Source organism: Peromyscus californicus, unplaced genomic scaffold (assembly GCF_007827085.1).
Source record: "Peromyscus californicus insignis strain IS unplaced genomic scaffold, ASM782708v3 Scaffold_24__1_contigs__length_46423439, whole genome shotgun sequence".
NCBI classification, from domain to species: domain Eukaryota; kingdom Metazoa; phylum Chordata; class Mammalia; order Rodentia; family Cricetidae; genus Peromyscus; species Peromyscus californicus.
In genome coordinates this window covers 38,705,616-38,717,937 of record NW_026294535.1, presented here as the reverse complement: position 1 = coordinate 38,717,937, position 12,322 = coordinate 38,705,616, and the positions used below count along the sequence as shown (strand labels likewise).

At 45.8% G+C, this 12,322-nt stretch overlaps 1 protein-coding gene across 2 annotated transcripts in view; it reads left to right on the top strand.

Moving 5' to 3' along the window:
* The window catches only part of Srgap1 (SLIT-ROBO Rho GTPase activating protein 1), a 204,108-nt gene that overhangs the window by 128,531 nt on the left and 63,255 nt on the right, over positions 1-12,322 (top strand). For both annotated transcript variants that reach the window (XM_052753483.1, XM_052753484.1), the window contains exon 7: positions 9,742-9,963. In XM_052753483.1, the coding sequence (XP_052609443.1) occupies positions 9,742-9,963 (222 nt within the window). The remainder of the gene's footprint in view (positions 1-9,741; positions 9,964-12,322) is intronic.

The window sequence follows — 12,322 nt, the reverse complement described above, 5'->3', positions numbered from 1 at the left end:
GCTAAGTACAAGCAATGAGTAGAGATCTCTGGCCCCAGGCACACTCTGAAGGGGTGTGTGGACACAGCAAGTGTGAGCTTTATGGGTGATAATGTCAGCTCTTCACAGAGCAGCAGCATGCCAAAGGAAGGACACAGTCACTTCATTTTTGCTTGGAACATGTTTCGGTTTCTACAGTTTGCATGTGTTGTTTCTATCCTTGTCCAGGGAAAGGCAGAGGAGGGGTGGTGAGTAGGAGGAAGCGCGTGGGAAACTCTCGAGACAGCAGTCATCCCTTGTTTTAGATTTATTTATTCTATGTGTATAACTGTTTTGCCTGCGTGGATGTATGTGCACCACATGCATGTGTGGTGCCCTCGAAGGTCAGAAGAGGGTGTTATATCCCCTGGAGGTAGAGCACAGGGTGGTTGTGAACCACCATGTGGGAGCTGGAAATTGAACCCAGGTCTTTGGCAAGAACAAGTGCTCTGTGCGTGTGTGTGCACACATGCTCATTGGTGTTTTGCCTACGTGTATGTCTGCATGAGGTGTCAGAAGCCCTGGAACTGGAGTTATAGACAGTGAGTTGCCATGTGGGTGCTGGGAATTGATCCCAGGTCCTCAAGAAGAGTGGCCAGTGCTCTCAACCGCTGAGCCATCTCTCCAGCCCCCACCCCCACCCCATACATGTATGTTATGGCAAAAGAAATTGATTGTCTTAGAAAATGAAGGCATATACGTGGATAGTTTGTTTTCACAATGGACGGGTTTTGTGTCCTTGATCATTGCTATCTCCAATATTAAGGGCAAAAGACCCTACAGTTTACTCTGAAAAAAAAAAAAAAATCAAGATCTTTTATAACCAGAAGACCAATCCTGCAGGCCATATTTGTCCTTGAATGCCAAGTTCCCAGCCATTTCCTTGCTGAAAGATGTCTGTTTTGTGTGTTTGTGTGTACGTGTGTGTGCATGAGAGTGTCTGGGTGTGAGCGTGCCGTGGTGCCCTGTGTTGGGAGTCAGAGAGTGACCTTGGGTGCTGATCCTCGATTTCCATGTTGGAAACAAGAGTCTTTTGTCCCCGCCTGACTTTGCCAGGCTCACTGGTCCACGAGCTTCCAGGGACTCTCGTGTCTCTGCGTTTCATCTCGCCGTAAAAGCATGGGGATTACAAATGCGCCCATCACTGCACCCAGCATTATGTGGGTCTGAGGGATTCAGGTGCAGGTCCTTAGACCTGAGCAGCCAATAAGCACTCTCCTCACTGAGCCCTTCTCTTGAACTCGCAGAGATCCACCTGCCTCTGCCTCCGGAGTGCTGGGACTAAAGTTGTGCTCCGCCAAGCCCAGCTGAATACTCAGCAGTAGGATTCCCTAACCTATAATTAAATCCACCATTCTGTAAACTTAGAATTCTTCAAAATAACTGGGTCTAAGACTTCATTTCTGCCACCACGGCCTCTTTCCAGACAGACCACACTGCTGAGATGGACTCAGAGATACTAAGTCCTCGATGATGAAATTCGATTGGTCCCCTGTCACCAAGCACATTCCCCGCAATAATTATTTGTCGCTCTTTCCATGCAGTTTCGTCTCCTACCTTCTCCCTAGAAAGGCTGCAGCTCACTTGGAAGCCTGGAGGCTAAGCCTTTCTCGTGGAGTGTTTCCAGGAGGTAATCCCTTACTCCAGCCAACTTCCTCCATCCAGATATCTGTCACACACGCTTTCCTGGCCATCTATACAGAATGAGACTGAAATTAAATTGCAGCCCAGAGACCCCCCCACTCCCGTTAGTTTATCATTTCTGAATAATCAGTTATGCTAAAGCTTTTAGCCTTCTCTTTTTGTCTCTTGGGACCTACGCTTCATTAAAAAGCAACTTATTCAGAGTTCAGTCTCCTCAATTAGTCAGATTTCCCCCAACACACACACACACACACACACACACACACACACACACACACACACACACACACACACACAGTGGTATTGAGAGTTATCTGTGGAAACCTGCCAGAAAGAGATACTGTATTTCTCCGTCAGGCCTGAACCCTTATTAGAAAAGTCACAGAGATCGTGTTCAGCGGGTTAGTGTATCGTAGCAATCATATAGACTAATTGTGGCATGGCTTTAACCCGTTGTGATTGTTAAGGGGTATTTAAAAACTGAAATGGTTAGAGGACTGAAGAAATGGGTATTTAAAGTTTCTTCCAGTGTTGATGCCGCGGGCATACGTTTCTGGAATGAGGACTGGTTGTTGTTGTTGTTGTAGTTAGTTATTATTATTGTTGTTAGTTGTTGTTGTTGTCGTCGTTTCTGGTCTCCAGTGATTTCTTGACTATACTCCTCTGGAGCTCTGAATGCCAAGAGCCTCTGCAGAGTGGTCCCAGCTTCCTGCCTCTTGCTCTATTTTCTCTCGCCTAAGTACCATCTGATGGCCCGTAGATCCGTCTCATCAGCCCTGGTCCTCTTCCTGGGTTTCAGGAGTGTATCAGCTCTCTGGCTTGTGGTCCTGCAATTGTGAAGACATTCTGAATCCACCTCCCTCCCTAAGCAGCATTCATGTCTGTCTGTTCCCACCTCCTCTACCCTCTACACAGGCAACTCTCTTCTTACTAGCTTTTCATGCCCCAAGAAAGGCTACTGCTTTCCACCCAAGCACACAGGCTAATTCCCAGTTTCCTGATTCCTCCCATATACCGGGTCAACAGACCCCATAATCTCTTCCTCCTAAAGGTCCCAAACCCCCCCTCCATACCACTTTTTATGACAACCTTAGACTCCTGGACAGAGACACTCATCACCGGCCTGCATTGTTTCCAGTGCCTTCCAGAAATGTACCTCCCACAACCTGCCCTCATGTCCTCCAAAGCTCTATTCTCTTCCCAGACAATCCGAGGATGAAAACTCAGAAATCAGACACGGCTGTCATGTCTGAAGTTCTCCAGAGGCCCTCCTGTGTCCTTAGAATAAGAGCCAGATATTCACAGTTACCCATTACGAACTGGCACCCACTGCCCTCCATCCTGCCCCCCAGTTCCATCTACATAGTGCTTCCGCTATGCTTACCTGTCCATTTTACAGAACCACATGCACTTCCTTGCTGGGGGGGCGGGGGCAGCAGGGGGGCTTCATGCTTTGTTGCAGAACTTTCTAAGGTTGAGTCCATCCTCCTGCACACACCACACCTTCACACCCTAAATGAAAGATGGGCAGCCCTCCCCCTAGACCCATGCTGCTCCTTGACCCTTTGTCTTCTCCGTAACATTTATCATCTGGCCTGTGTTTATTTGAGGCTGCTGTATTTGATCTCTCTCCTTTCTCCTGATTTTATTTGCATTAGTTACAAAGATTTTTTTTTTTACCCCCTTGAGAAAAATGAGTCGGGTGGATGGGAGATGCACCAGGTAACAGGTGATTATGAAGCTGTTCATTAGCCAGACCTATCAGCGGCAGCACTGGTCCTGTTTCCTACTTGGTATCCATTCCCGTTCCAGAGATGCGCCACTGTGACCTTCTCGTTGCTCAGGGGAAAGCTCCAAACTTGGTTTTTATTAAGTGTTTGGCTACAGTTGGTACAGTAGCAAACAAGAACGGAATTGCCAGCTTTCTGTGGGTACCCAGAAACCCTGACAGGAAAATGGGTGTATGAAATGTGCTTGTGGGAATTAAGGTGTCTGGCGTGATCCCATGGGACGCTTATTTCTTACAAAGGAAAAAAAAATTGTGTTTATGGTTTCTGGGTTAAAGTAATAAACAGAGAAGAAAATTGTGGAGGGCACTGAGACAGCAATCCCAAAGCGGTCCACTCTCCTCACTTGACTAGTAAATATGAGAGCACTGGACTCACCTCCTTCAAGCCCTTTGAAAGCCACTCGTGGGCAAATGAAAGCTGCTTTTTTTAGAATCCTGTCCTTGGCTTGTCCTACTTTTCAAAAAGACTCAAACTGAGGGGTAGGAAAATTCTTTTTCCAATACCCATGGCAAAGGTAACAGTCAGAGGTGCGTGTTACACCTGCCTGCAGTCAGCAATGCTCTCTGGGGGGAGCCTGCGCCTGCCTGCCCGCTCTGGGGTGTGGACTACCGCCCTTCTGTCTCTTTCCCCATCTCAATGCTCACATTAGCTCTATGCAGAATCTTAATAACGTTAACTGCTCTTCATTACAGATGAAATTCAAAGGTAGGGATCAGGAGAAAAGACCACTCACATCTCTCGGGCTGAGGCCAGAGTCCAGGACTGAAGGTAGAGCACTTCTTGGAGAACAAGGAACCCCCACCCTCCCTCTCTGCTCAGGCCCCATGGCTGCAGGAGTCACAGGGACTGGCACCTGGTGCTGTCCTCTGTGCTTCTAGGACAGCCCCGCAGATGTCATTGGCTATGACTTGGGGAAGCAGGAACGGCAGACTTCTTTCCACTCTGGGCTCCTGGTGTCGTGGAGTCTGGTGGGAAAAGGGGTGCAGAGAGGAAGGGGCAGGAAAAGGCTTTCTGAGGAGCTGGGGTCCACTTCACACCTGGTATGATACCACCCTGTACGCTTCAGCTGATTCTCAGTGTTTGGGACAAAACAAAGTGACTGTGTTCGTCCCCGTCCTGAGTGCTTGGGTCCCCTCTTCGGTCTGATACTGGTTGCAACCCTTTGGGCTGAGGAAGTTAGCTGCTATGATTAGTCTAACGCCTAGGAGGCTGGATCTTAGCAGTTCTTAGGGTCTTTTTTTATTTTAATGCACACTTTTGATTCCAACAGTCTTTCCTCCCCCAGTTTTTTGGTTCATAGTTTTATGTATTCATCGAGAGTTCTCTCTTCAGAATAGCGGTGCTTTGTCGGAATGAAATAGTTTGTTGGTTTCCCGTGTGTTTTCATCATTAAATGTGCTCTCCAGCTCTCTACGTAGAAGAAGCCTTTCAGATCTCATTAATAATTCACCAGCCCCGCAGAATTACTTGAGACCTTCTTTAACCAAATATCTTGAGTCCTAACTTATCCAATGTCATTTCAACTTCTAGTTTAGGGGAGGAAAAAAGAGGCTTCTGTGGGTAGCCTTGCTCTCGGGGGACCTTGAAGAGCTTTTCTTTCCTATTTTCCTTTTCCTTCTAAGTTCAAGATGCTTGAGAAACCTAGAGTTTGGATATACTACAGAACAGACGCAACAAAATCATACCGACTGGGTGACTTTGCAGACTGATGAGCACCCCGGGGGTCAGAGAATACGATGGCCCGTCAGAAGCCTCCTGAGCACAGGAAGGCAAGTCCTGAAGAACCTTCACGGCGTCTAGATGAGTGACTAAGTCACGTCTGCTCCACTAGCCTGTTAGGAAGCCACAGTGAAGCCAGGTCTCACACTGACCGAATCCACCTGGCTGTACCGGGAATAGAAAGCAGACCGGGGCTTTTGTCATTTTGTGGAGTGAAGTGTTCAAGTCGGGGAATAATGGAAACTTAGTAGATGTTCTTCAAAACGCCAGGTCAGCTGGGGTTAGAATTCTTTCTGCCTCCTCTCTCTTTTTTCCCTTCTTTCTCTTTCTTCTCCTTTCCTTCTTCCTCCCTTCTACCTTTTACCCCCGCATCCTTCCTTCTCTCCCTGCTCTCCTCCCTCCCTTCCTTTTTCTCTCTGCCATCCATCCTTCCCCTTTTAAAGAACACGGGTTGTGTAAGGAATAAAAGGTTATTCTCCACTGTTTCTTTCTATTACAGCTTTTTTATTAACTCTCCCCGCCAGATCAATACTTATAAACTAAGCCAGCAGGGTCTCCTTGCTTCCTCAGAGTCAGATAGAAGAATCTGTCTCCTTTTTGAATAGTGGGCTGCTTTTTAGCCCTAGTACCTATTAGAGAAATGAGGCCCATTTCCTTTACAAACCTGTGTCTTTGTACACTAAGATGTTATTGAAAGACAGAATGACTTTTTCAATCCCTCTGATGTATACAAAACTGTAGGGAGCCGTTATGGATTGGGAGAAGCAAGCGGAATAAAAGAAGGTCTTTGTTCATGTGAGACTCAAGTTTCCAAATTAACCAAAATGAATCATTCTCTGTATTTGGGTGCAGCTGATTTCACTGGAGATGGGTGGTGGTTGGTGATCCAATGGCTGCATTTCACAATTGTATCGTTTGCCATTGTGACATCACAGCTGTTTTTCTGATTTTGTAAATCATATTTCATCAAATCCTCTTGTCAGGTTGGGGAAACAGCGCCTCCCAAAGGGCAGGGTCCCAAGACCCTGTCCCTGGAGTGTTCTGGGGGAAGTGTCTCAATCATTCAGTCTTTGAATCATTCAACACTGCATCCTTCTGAAACTGCAGATTCCAAATTAATAGGTCAGGGGCGGGACCAAATATTCTGCATTGTTAAAAGCTTTCTAAGTATTTTTATATGTGATTTTGTATGCATGTGTGTGGGAGCACAGGCCAGAGCAAGCATGTGGAGGTCAAAGACTGCCTATGGCGGTCGGTTCTATCCTTCCACTGTGTGGGGGTCCTGGGACTAAAACTCTGATCATCAGGCTTGGCAGCAAGCATCCATACCTGCTGAGCCATATCCCACGCCCGATATTCTGCATTTCCAACAAGCCCCTCATGAAGGTGTTGCTGTCGATCACATTTTGAGTAACAGGATTTCACAATAACTTTGTTTTAAAGTTGCCATTTTAATAATTTGGGGGGAGTGATATTAATAATTTGATCATTGAATGTAGAAAGACAAAATTTGTGTTACACCTCGGGGAAGCATACCTGGGGTCTTGGGCATGCTAAGCAAGCACCCTGCCACTGAGCTATGTCCCCAGCCTGGCATCTGGCATTGTTTCTAAGTGCTTGTAATTCAATATGTCCCTTTGCAAGGGCTGGTTGATGCCTCATAGCCTGGAGGACCTGCTCTTTCTGCCAGGGCTGCTTCCCATGTGTCCCCTCTCCTACAGACAGCTTCAGTTCCATCTCCTGGAGGATGGAAGTGTTTCACTGTGTCCCAGCCTTAATGTGCCCAGAGCCTAGCGTAGTCCCTGGCACCTGGCCAATTAATGATTTGAATTGAATCAAGCCCAGTTGATTGACTTCATTAGAGCAATATGGAGATGACCTAGTTTTGTCTATTTAAAACTATGTGTTTCCTCTTTAAGGAATTTATCCTTTTTTTTTTTTTAATGTAACAAATTCTGTTGTCAGTAATTGCTGGCCCATTTCCAGGCTTACATGCTTCTTTTAAATCATTTGCTTAAGATGCATGAAGAATTGAACTAAAGTACAAAATAAAGGTAGTAAAGACTCGGGGTGGGGGGCGGGGGGACCTCAAAGCCCTTTCCTTAAAAATTGCTTTTATTTTTAATTACGTGTCTGTGTCTGTGTGGAGGCATGTGCAGGTGAGTGCAGGTGCCCACGGAGGCCAGAGGCGTGGAATGCCCCTGGAGCTGGAGTTCCAGGCGGTTGTGAACCACCCAGGTAGATGCTGGCACTTGAACCCCAGTCCTCTGCCAGATAAGTAGATGCTCCTGACCACTGAACCATCTATCCAGCTCTCTCAAAGCTCTTCAATTCCTACGAATATGAAACAAATTCTGTCTGTAATAAGAGGACTTCAGCAACCATTCCTTATTTAAGAATTTTATGCTTGGGAGTTAGAGGGAGGGAAGGCTTTTCTGGGTGTTGTGACAGATTCAAGCCTGTTCCCTTCAACAATTCTGATTAGTCTCAAGTCATCAATAAAATATGCAAATCTGGAATCTTGCTTAGCATATTTGTCTCCTAGAAGGATTTGAATAAATTGCTGTATCAGTCACAGCATTGAGTGAATGAAACTCGGATACTGTTCTTCATTGTTTCCTTTCACTGCTGGTTTCTGCCATTACATTTTTGAAGGCTTTATTATGTATAATTCACATACCGCTCTGCTCACGCACCAAGTCTACAGTTGGCATTTAGTATATTCAGAGAGCAGTGTACCCGTCACTGCAGTCAATTTCAGAACATTTTTATCACCCCTAAATAAAATCTTGCTCCCCTCAGCAATCACCCCCTCCAGTTCTTCCATCCCCCAGCAGTAGACAGCCACTAATGTATCTTCTGTCCCTAGATATGTCTGTTCTTCACTTTGTATAAAAGAATTCATACAATGCATAGTTCTCTGTGACTGGCTTCTTTTATATAGGTTTTGTGGGGTTTTTTTCTGGTTTTTCAAGACAGAGTTTCTCTGTGTAGTTTTGGTGCCTTTCCTGGATCTCGCTCTGTAGATCAGGCTGGCCTCAAACTCACAGAGATCCGCCTGGCTCTGCCTCCCGAGTGCTGGGATTAAAGGTGTGCACTACCGCTGCCCGGCTTAGCATAATATTTTTAAAGTTCATCCATGTTGTAACATGTATTCATATTTTGTTCCTTTCTTTTTTTCTTAATTTTTTTATATTGTTCCTTTCTATGGCTGAATACTATTCCAATGTATGAGTATATGGCAATTTATTTATCTATCCATTGATGGGTAGATTTTTACATTGTTTGGGGTTGTTGCTACGATTAAAGCTGCTGTAAATATTCAGGTGCGAGTTATTTTCATTTTTCTTACATCTATACCTAGGGAAAAACTTGCTGAATTGTTACCACGTGCACACGTAAGCATATGTACGTGTGTGTGTGTGTGTGTGTGTGTGTGTGTGTGTGTGTGTGTGTGTGTGTGCGTGTGTGGTAGATGCATGTGGAAGCCACAGGAGACATTACCTGTCACTCTCCACCCAATTCCTTAGAGCCAGGGTCTCTACTGAACCCAGAGCCTGCTGGCCCTCCCAAGTGTTCTGTCTCCACGCAGTGCAAGGACTACAGGCATGCACAGCCATACACTGGTTTTCACGTATGCCGGGGTGTTGAAGTCAGGTTCTTCTGCTTGTGTGACCACGCGTGGCTACCCTCTGAGCCCCCTCCCCAGCCCAGAGTCTTAGAATCACAGTGTGCTTAACCTTTGGAGGAACTGTTCACAAAGTGACTGTAGCACTTCCCGCTCACTCCCACCAACGGAGTGTTAGGTTTCCGCTTGATCCACATCCTTCCTGGCACTTGCTGTCATCCCTCGCTCTGAATATCCATCCTGATGTGTGTGAGCTGCTTTCCCATTGTCTTTTTTTTTTTTTTTAGGATGTATTTATTTTTATTTTATGTGTATGTGTGTGTTTGCCCTGATGTGTGTCTGTGTGCCATGTGCATGCAGTACCCAGAGAGGCCAGAAGAGGGCGTCTGATCCCCTGGGACTGGAGTTAACAAACAGTTGTGTGTGCTCTGAATCAAACCCTGATCCTTTGCAAGAGCAACAAGTGCTCACAACTACTGAGTCATCAATGACCGGCATCCTCTAGTTATCTTTTTCTCTGTTTCCCCGATAACCAATGATCTCCGTCTTTTGATAAACTCGCCGACCATTTCTCATCTTAGCTGGTCTCTGTTCAGAGACGCTGCCTTTCTCTTCTACTTGGACAATCTGAATTATTGAATTGCAAGAGTTTTTTATAGATTCTAGACCCACATTCCTTTACAAACATTTTCCTCATTCTGGTTTGTCCTTTCAATTTTTTTTTTTTTTTGATAGTGTCTTTTAAATCAGAAAGGCATAAATTTTGATGGGATCCAAATTAATTTTTCTCTGGTTGCTCATGGGCTTTTGATGTCATCTCCAAGAAACCTATGTCTAATCCAGTGTCATGATCCTCTGAGCCTTATGCTCGCAGGTCACACATGTGGGTCTTTAATCGGTTTTGAATTAACGTTTCTCTCTGCGTTCTTGTCTGTTCTCAAGTGCTGCGACCTTGGCTACCATGCAAGTCTGAACAGAGCCCTCAGAACGTATCTCTCGGCCGAGTACAACCTTGAAACCTCCAGACATGAAGGCTTAGACATTATTGAAAATGCTGTTGACAACTTAGAGCCAAGGAGTGACAAGCAGAGATTCATGGAGATGTACCCTGCTGCGTTCTGTCCACCAATGAAGTTTGAGTTCCAGTCTCACATGGGTGATGAGGTCAGTGACTGATTTCTTTTTGTAAGAGTCGGTTGTCTCTTCATAGGTCATTTATTATATCATATATTCTTCTTTTGAGACAGTGTCTCAAACAGGCCAGGTTGACCTCAGATTCACTCTGTAGCCTTGGCTAGTCCTGAACTCCTGATCCCCCATCTCCTGACTGTTGAGGCTGTAATTTAAAAGCAACCGCACTCAGCTGCCTTGAAAAAAGACTTAGTATGGTACGTGTGTGTGTGTGTGTGTGTGTGTGTGTGTGTGTTGCACCTGAGGGCGATGACCACAGAGGTTAGAAGAGAGTATCAGGTCCCCTAAAGCTGAAGTTATAGGTCGATGTGGGTGCTGGGAACTGAATGTGGGTCCTCTGCTAGAGGGAAGGAAGGAAGGAAAAAAAGGAGGGAAAAAAGAGAAGAAAGCCATTTTAACTGATCATAAATTATAGCAACATACATTACCTATGAACAGAGGAAACCAGGGCGAAAACTTATAGAGCATGTTATCAGTGATAGATAGGTAGATAGATAAGTAGACAGATTGTTTGAGTATGTATTGATAATTGACACATCATAGATGCATGGATAGGTAGGTAGATATAGATAGGTATAAATATGTCTGTGCTACTATGTTTCTAGTCAGTTTTATTTTTATTTAGTAAATTACTTAATGAGAAACGATGAGCTCAGATTAAGCATCCTTCATCCCCAAATACAAAAGAGATGGTACAAATCTGCTCCAACATTTTAGGTTTCGGAACATTGGGCATTTAGGATTTTCAGACTTAGGGACACTCAACCGGTAAAGGCTATGTTAACATCCCCGTGTCCACAGACCTCTGAAATCTGAAGCATTTCCAATAGGTGCAGTTCTTATAACAACGTGAAATTTTCATTAGTTTTTAAGACAGGAACTTGCCTTGAACTTGCCGCCCTCCTGCCTCAGCCTCCCTAGTGCTGAAATTACAGGTCCATGCCAACACACCCAGTATCACACATGCCAATAAGCTGAACGTTTATTCTGCCCATCATCTTTCCAAAATCAAATAGTTGCTGTTTTCCTTTTCCATTGTGGATATGCTAAACACACAATGGTAAAAGTCACAGACATGCCTTCAGTCAGATGGTAAGAGTTTCCTTACTGATCTATTAATGGGGTGGGTCTGTTCCCTTCCTTACGGCCTATCTCTGCTAGGAAGCAGTAGCCTCTAATGTTTGGCTGCCCCATGAGAAGGAACCTTCATCAGCCAGAACCATTTCTGTGGCAAGGAGGATAAAAAGGAGGTGCTTGTTTCATGTGCCATTTTAATGATGCTTTCATTTTGCCCAAATCTATCATTGAAATCTTGCCCAAAATATCTTCTTCCAGTACCTAATTTGCCTTATGAAGTCTGTGGTGAGTCGTGTGGTTTAACTGATACTGGCTAGCAGCCATGATTGAAAGACGGCTTTGGAAAAAAAATAATAATAAGGCACTTTTTTGAGTGGTCTGTATCTGTATACATTGTATCATTCTCACAGCAGTCCCGGGATTAGGGAGTCCTCATGTCCTCTGACCCCTCCTTACAGAGCAGGAAACTGAAATCGCACAGCTTGCCACAGGTAGAAGGCAGAGCTGGCTTGCAGAAACATCTGCCTGGCTGCAGAGCCCACACCCTAGCTGGCAAGCTCTGTGACACCCGCCACCCCCTTTCCTAATGCCCGTACAGTCTGCCTGGGCCATCCTTTACCCTCTGCTCGGGGCTCATTGGGATTCCAAAGGTAAGGCGGCGGCGGCAGCTCTCAGTCTCAGGCCCTGCTGCTCACAGAGCAAAGCTTCCTGCCACCGCCGTTCCCTTCCCTGAGAGCGCTAGGCCCTAGCTGTGTTTTGTGCTCACCGCTCATGTCCAAATCTCCTTAAAAGTGAAGCTTTAAGGTGGCTGTTAAAAGTGAAGACGTAGCCAGGCGTGGTGGCATATGCCTGTCTCAGCACCTGAGAAGAAGAAATAGGATTCTAAAAAGAACCTTTCTAAACAGAACCGTTGGAATCGAGAGAGTTGACGTGACTCCTGTATGTGACATTTAAGTATGAGACTCATGGGCTCGATGGGCAAAGATCTGCAGGCCCCAGATAAAGAGTCAGGCCTCATGGACCTCTCACGGCCAAGGGTGAGAGCAGGGTGGGGTGGACGACAAAGACAGATTGGTCCCGGGGCTTCCCAGCCAGTCCGTCAGTCCTAGCTGACATGGTAAACCCCAGGTTCCGTGAGAGACCATCTCAGCACCCTCTGGAAAGCGATAGATTAAACACCCCAAAGTTGACTGGTGGCCTCTCCGGGGGTACACAAACAGGCGAGCACATGCACGCATAGACACACATCCGCGCC